Source organism: Sinocyclocheilus anshuiensis, unplaced genomic scaffold, assembly GCF_001515605.1.
Source record: "Sinocyclocheilus anshuiensis isolate Anshui unplaced genomic scaffold, SAMN03320099.WGS_v1.1 scaffold2237, whole genome shotgun sequence".
NCBI lineage: Eukaryota > Metazoa > Chordata > Actinopteri > Cypriniformes > Cyprinidae > Sinocyclocheilus > Sinocyclocheilus anshuiensis.
The window spans coordinates 83359-90297 of record NW_015551304.1 but is presented as its reverse complement, the minus strand read 5'-3'; the positions used below and the strand labels follow the sequence as shown (position 1 = coordinate 90297).

General features: G+C 41.4%; 1 protein-coding gene across 1 annotated transcript in view; it reads left to right on the top strand.

Annotated features, from left to right (window-relative positions):
* Positions 1 to 5732, top strand: part of LOC107663464 (NAD(P) transhydrogenase, mitochondrial-like) — a 27179-nt gene extending 21447 nt beyond the window's left edge. The window contains exons 16-19 of the mRNA XM_016453707.1: positions 802 to 1237; positions 1575 to 1693; positions 3109 to 3224; positions 5217 to 5732. Coding sequence (XP_016309193.1) covers positions 802 to 1237; positions 1575 to 1693; positions 3109 to 3224; positions 5217 to 5363 — 818 coding nt within the window. The 3' untranslated portion in view covers positions 5364 to 5732. The remainder of the gene's footprint in view (positions 1 to 801; positions 1238 to 1574; positions 1694 to 3108; positions 3225 to 5216) is intronic.
* The last annotated feature ends 1207 nt before the right edge of the window (positions 5733 to 6939 follow it).

Sequence of the window (6939 nt, the reverse complement as noted above, 5' to 3'; positions counted from 1 at the left end):
ACACACACACACACACACACACACACACACACACACACACACACACACACACACACACACACACACATCTGTTTCTCCTGCTGTCTTCCAGACACACCTGCAGAAACACCAGACTAAGCTCCACAGACACAATCAACTACAAACGAGTCCATCTGTTTAATTTGTGTTTCTCGATCCACATGGTTTCAGAGCAGCTTTACAGAAATTCATAATGTTCATGTTTCTAATATCTTAATGTCTTACAGTCACAGAAGATATAAACATCACCCAGATGAGATTTGCTATTAGAATAGTAGTTAGTCACTGGGTTTGTGCTGATATCCAGCATTATGAAATCTGTTTTGGCTTTGATTTATAACATTCCGGTGTCACGACAAACTAATTATTATTATCTGATGTGTATCACATGATGCATATCAGTTTAAAAGTTTGTTCCTCTAAGCAGTTTAACACATAATATGCACACTTTAGTCTCAAATCAAATCCTAGTTGAGAAATCTGAACCCGAGAGAACCCTGAAACACGGGTCACACACGTGTGCGTGTCTGGTCTCCACACGCGATCGTCCTGTAGGGAGACATCTGGAGTTCAGGATATTAGAATAGTAGTTAGTCACTGGGTTTGTGCTGATATCCAGCATTATGAAATCTGTTTTGGCTTTGATTTATAACATTCCGGTGTCACGACAAACTAATTATTATTATCTGATGTGTATCACATGATGCATATCAGTTTAAAAGTTTGTTCCTCTAAGCAGTTTAACACATAATATGCACACTTTAGTCTCAAATCAAATCCTAGTTGAGAAATCTGAACCCGAGAGAACCCTGAAACACGGGCCACACGTGTGTGCGTGTCTCGTCTCCACACGCGATCGTCCTGTTGGGAGACATCTGGAGTTCAGGAAACTCTGCAATCTGAATGCAATCAAACGGAGTTCCCTGAGAGTCAGCACACACGCGGCCCATGACACAACTCTCCACGCTCCTCCAGACATTAGCAGCAAACATGAAGCAAATATGGATCTTGACTTTAGGGGATTCCTCGCTGACCTCACAGCGCCTGAGGTTCTCAGAAAACACACAGGATTAATAACTAACATGAATCTGTGTGTGTGTGTGTGTGTGTGTGTGTGTGTGTGTTTTCTCTGCGCAGGCTGGGGTCTGTGTGCGGCCAAGGCTCAGTATCCCATCGCTGACATGGTGAAGATGTTGAGAGAGCAGGGCAAGACTGTGAGGTCAGACGCGCTCATGTTCAGATCAGATCAAATTAAGCTCCAGAAATAACGGCATGCTGGATTCTCACTTCACGTCCAATGTCTTGAGCACTTGGCAGGCCAGCCGCGTAATTCTGTTAAAAACAAGACGAAACACATCTGCGTCTAATAAGAAGCACTGGTGAAAATGCAGCCCTTCTGTAAATAAAGAGGGAAAGTGTAGAACATTCTCTGAGTATTTACATCAGAGCGGCGCAGATGGAGAGTTTACAGCATGAAGGATAATCTCCCAAGTGTTCTGATGTTGAAAAGCTTCATTCTGATGTAAACCTGATGAAACCGTGATTATCATGCTCAGGTTCGGGATTCACCCGGTGGCGGGCCGCATGCCTGGACAGCTCAATGTGCTTCTGGCCGAAGCTGGCGTCCCGTACGACGTCGTTCTAGAGATGGACGAGATCAACGAGGATTTCCCAGGTCAGGATCAGCTGATGTGCATTCAACGACATTGTTATATGTGACCCTGGAGCACAAAACCAGTCATAAGGGTCAATTTTTTTGAAATTGAGATTCATGCATCAGCTGAAAGCTGAATAAATAAGCTTTCCATTGATAAATATTGAGAAAATCATCTTTAAAGTTGTCCAAATGAAGTTCTTAGCAATGCATATTACTAATCAAAAATTAAGTTTTGATATATTTACGGTAGGAAATTTACAAAATATCTTCATGGAACATGATCTTTACTTAATATCCTAATGATTTTTGGCATAAAAGAAAAATGTATAATTTTGACCCATACAATGTATTGTTGGCTATTGCTACAAATATACCCCAGCGACTTAAGACTGCTTTTGTGCTGCAGAGACACATATAACATTTAGTGTAATTGTTGAAAGTGCAGAGATGCACATTGCTGCTTGACTCTTATTTTACAGAAATCAAGTGCTATGCTTTAAATTTGTTATATATTTAAATAACTACTGATCCAACCGTTACATCAACTCTGAATCTTTAGTATCTATCTACACTACTGCACAAACAGTAGTCAAAGAAGTCTCTTTCAAACCACGGCTGCATTTATTTGATCAAAATACAGTAAAAATTGTGAAATATTATTATAATGTAAAACAGCTGTTTTCTATGTGAATCTCTGTTAAACTGTAATGTATTTCTGTGATGCGCAGCTGTATTTTCAGCATCATTACTCCAGTCTTCAGTGTCACATGATCTTCAGAAATCATTCTAATATGCTGATTTGCTGCTCAAGAAACATTTCTGATTATTATCAGTGTTGAAAACAGTTGTGCTGCACAATATTTTTGTGGAAACTGATACATTTTATTTTTCAGGATTCACAGATTAATAGAAAGTTCAAAGGAGCAGCGTTTATTTGAAATTGAAATATTTTGTAACATGTCTTAACTGTCACTTTTGATCAATTTTAAAGCAGCCTTGATCAATAAAAGTATTTTTTTTAAGACCCCAAAGTTTCGAGCGGTAGAGTATATGTGTTAAATAGCACATGCAAAGTCTGTTTTCCATGAAATATAAAGCGAGTGATTTGAGGTGCAGTGTGAAAGGCGTCGTATCTGTCAGACGGATGAGCCGATGATCCACAGACGGCTGTAAAGTTATTTGGCAGCGGTCGGGACACATGTGCACTCTGATCTTTGTAATAATTCACTTTGATATTGTAATTGTGCCTAGACATGCAACATATCGCAGCGACCCCGTGTTGCAGCGACTGGCGTCTGTGCGGTCCGAGTCGGAGGGCAGCAGGTGTTTTTGTTTAGCTGGCGCAGATAAGCATGTAGAGCGAGGAGAAACCCGATCCCATCGCATGAGAGCGGCTAATAGCTCTTCTGATTGTTCTCGCTGTGTCTGTGCAGAAACCGACCTGGCGCTCGTGATCGGAGCCAACGACACGGTCAACTCAGCCGCGCAGGAGGATCCCAACTCCATCATCGCCGGGATGCCTGTGCTGGAAGTCTGGAAGTCCAAACAGGTGCGAGGTTTACTGCAATCATTAGAGCTGTCAATTAATCGCACATCAATTTTGGTTGAGAAATCACCCCCTAAAAGATCATTTGAAGTCATAATTGTGTTAAAAGTATTTTGATTCAACATTGCATAAATGATGATAATAAATTGAGTATCAATGTTTTTAATGAATATTGAAATATGAGATGTGAGCCTGCAGCACAAAAGCAGTGTTAAGTCGCTGGGATATATTTGTAGCAATAGCCAACAATACATTGTATGGGTCAAAATTATACATTTTTCTTTTATGCCAAAAATCATTAGGATATTAAGTAAAGATCATGTTCCATGAAGATATTTTGTAAATGTCCTACTGTAAATATATAAAAACTTAATTTTTGATTAGTAATATGCATTGCTAAGAACTTCATTTGAACAAATTTAAAGATGATTTTCTCAATATTTAGATTTTTTTGCACCCTCAGATTCCAAATTTTCAAATAGTTGTATCTCGGCCAAATATTGTCCTATCCTAACAAACCATACATCAATGGAAAGCTTATTTATTCAGCTTTCAGCTGATGCATAAAACTCAATAATAAAAAAAAAACCCTTATGACTGGTTTTGTGCTCCAGGGTCACATATGATTCTAACAAAATGAAATGATACCCTCAATATGAAACTAAAGCGCCAGTAGGTGGCGGTAATGAGTGAGTCATTGAATCATTCATTCAACTGATTCATTCAAACGGCTGATTCATTCAGAAATGGAGCAAGTGACTCTCTTTATGAATGAGTCACTGAATCATTGATTGACACAAAGCTGATTCATTCAGTAAGGAATCAAACGCTCAACAGTTCTGCCGTGACTTTGATTGCAACTGTTTTAGTTTGTGAAATTGAGTAAAATATTGACAATATTGAGTCTAAAATGCAACACAATATTAACGTCTTGTTTGTTGTATAAATCTATATCACGTTTGCAGTGGTGCAGATATTGGGGAGAAACAGCACTATTGCTGGTGTGATATTACTAAACGCATATAACCTCATTCTAATAGACTCTATCACACATCCTTCATCCTGATCATCAGACACTGCATCAGTGGAAGATGACAGACAGCTCTGAAAGGGGCAGATGCATGCTTTCCATAATTAATCACACCAAATGAACACGTTAAAAGACAGTCCTAGTATGAACTGCAGCAGTGAATCAGTCATGACTGGAGTGTGTGTGTGTGTGTGTGTGTGTGTGTGTGAGTGTGAGTGAGTGTGTGTGTGTGAGTGAGTGTGTGTGTGTGTGTGTGTGAGTGTGCGCGTGAGTGTGTGTGTCTGTGTGTGAGTGTGTGTGTGCGTGTGTGTGAGTGTGTGTGTCTGAGTGTGTGTGTGTGTATGTGTGTGTGTGTGAGTGTGCGCGTGAGTGTGTGTGTGCGTGTGTGTGAGTGTGTGCGTGTGTGTGAGTGTGTGCGTGTGTGTGAGTGTGTGCGTGTGTGTGAGTGTGTGCGTGTGTGTGAGTGTGTGCGTGTGTGTGAGTGTGTGCGTGTGTGTGAGTGTGTGCGTGTGTGTGAGTGTGTGCGTGTGTGTGAGTGTGTGCGTGTGTGTGAGTGTGTGCGTGTGTGTGAGTGTGTGCGTGTGTGTGAGTGTGTGCGTGTGTGTGAGTGTGTGCGTGTGTGTGAGTGTGTGCGTGTGTGTGAGTGTGTGCGTGTGTGTGAGTGTGTGCGTGTGTGTGAGTGTGTGCGTGTGTGTGAGTGTGTGCGTGTGTGTGAGTGTGTGCGTGTGTGTGAGTGTGTGCGTGTGTGTGAGTGTGTGCGTGTGTGTGAGTGTGTGCGTGTGTGTGAGTGTGTGCGTGTGTGTGAGTGTGTGCGTGTGTGTGAGTGTGTGCGTGTGTGTGAGTGTGTGCGTGTGTGTGAGTGTGTGCGTGTGTGTGAGTGTGTGCGTGTGTGTGAGTGTGTGCGTGTGTGTGAGTGTGCGCGTGAGTGTGTGTGTCTGCGTGTGTGTGTGTGTGTGCGTACACAGGTGATCGTGATGAAGCGTACTCTGGGTGTGGGATACGCAGCGGTGGACAATCCCATCTTCTACAAGCCCAACACTGCTATGCTGCTGGGAGACGCCAAGAAGACCTGCGACAGTTTACAGGCCAAAATCAGAGAGGCCTACTACTAACACACAGCTCCAGACACATGCACAAGAACACGCTTTATTACACATTAAAGTGCCTTAAAAACAAGAAGCCAATCAGCGAATGCATGCAGCTTTGACTTGTAAATAAAAGTATTTAAATCTCACGATTCAGCTTTCAAATAAACCAGACGTGACTGAGGTTTTGAAACTTTCCCAGCAGCGTGTTTGGCTTTGCTGATCAGTTTCTGCAGGAATGAGAAGAAGAGCAGCTCTATTGTGGCCAGGTACGTGTCTGATGCTGCCAAAAACAGGTTCTTGTGCTCTTCAGCTCCACGTTTGGTAAAGCTGTGGAGAAATAACATCCATAACAACTGAAGGAATCACCAAAAACCCCACAAAAATCTACAATAACAAAACAACAACCAAACGAGATCATCAACAAAACAAGTGAAGAATTAATACGTCATGAATGTTGCTTATTTCTAGTATAGCATTTGTATTTTAGTTCATTTATTTAGATGCACTAGTCATATACCATTTATGTACAAAATGAATTCATATTTATTTATTATTTGCTCAAGTTTTGTTTTTTTGATCGTGATTTTGAGTCATGCGACGTATGCAACCATGTGATTTTTCTTGTTTTAACCCTCATGTTGTGTTCTGGCCATTGTGACCCAAAAAACTGGATCATTTTTATACTTTTTAGGGAATGAAACTCATAACGGCTCTATTAGTGCAAGATCCAGTAAGGTTTCTGCTTCTCTTTATCCGCCTTATTTTGAATGTAATTTATAACTTGAAGGTGCGAGTCATTGACAGATATTTAATAACTCATTTAATTTTGATCAGTTTCTCAGAAGAGACCCGCAGAAGTTTTTCAGTTCTGGGAAATTCAGGTAAATGACTACTATTAAAATCAGTCTTTTTTTTTTTGTCATTTTGGAGCTTTACAGCGACAGTCCCCATTTACTTTCATTGACTGTAAAGAGCAGCGTGAACATTCTGCTAAACCTCTCCTTTTGCGTTTCCCAGTTTGGGACGGAATGAGGATGATGATGATGACAGAAGCGACGCTGAACTGAAGGATATTGAATGAAGTCATTACTGACGCCAGTATGAATGCGCGTTATGATGCGTCGCTGTTTAACGCGATGTTTTCACGCACCTTGACGCTCGGAACGTCCCGCGGCTCCAGCCCGACCAGCGCGCAGCAACTAGCAGTAGAACATGCGCGACGCGACGCGACGCGAGCACTTCCTCCGGCCGGAGCGCTGCGCGTCATCCAGCGGGGCGTGCGAGGAAGAGTGGCTGTTGGTTTCCTAGCAACAGACGCGACGCGGACGTTTGAGATGGAGAAACAGCCGGAGAAGAAGAACATTTGCTCACTGGACGAATTTATTCAATCTCAAGGACTGGTGAGTTCAAATGATGCTTATTAACCAGAATAAAACAGCTAAGGTAACTAGTTATTAATATAAGTGTTATTACTGGATGATTCTCACGAAACCAGTGTCTGTCAGAGAGCAGTCCTTCTCATATATTCCCCTTATATATATATATATATATATATATATATATATATAAGATATCAGATGTATATACAATAATGTTCAAA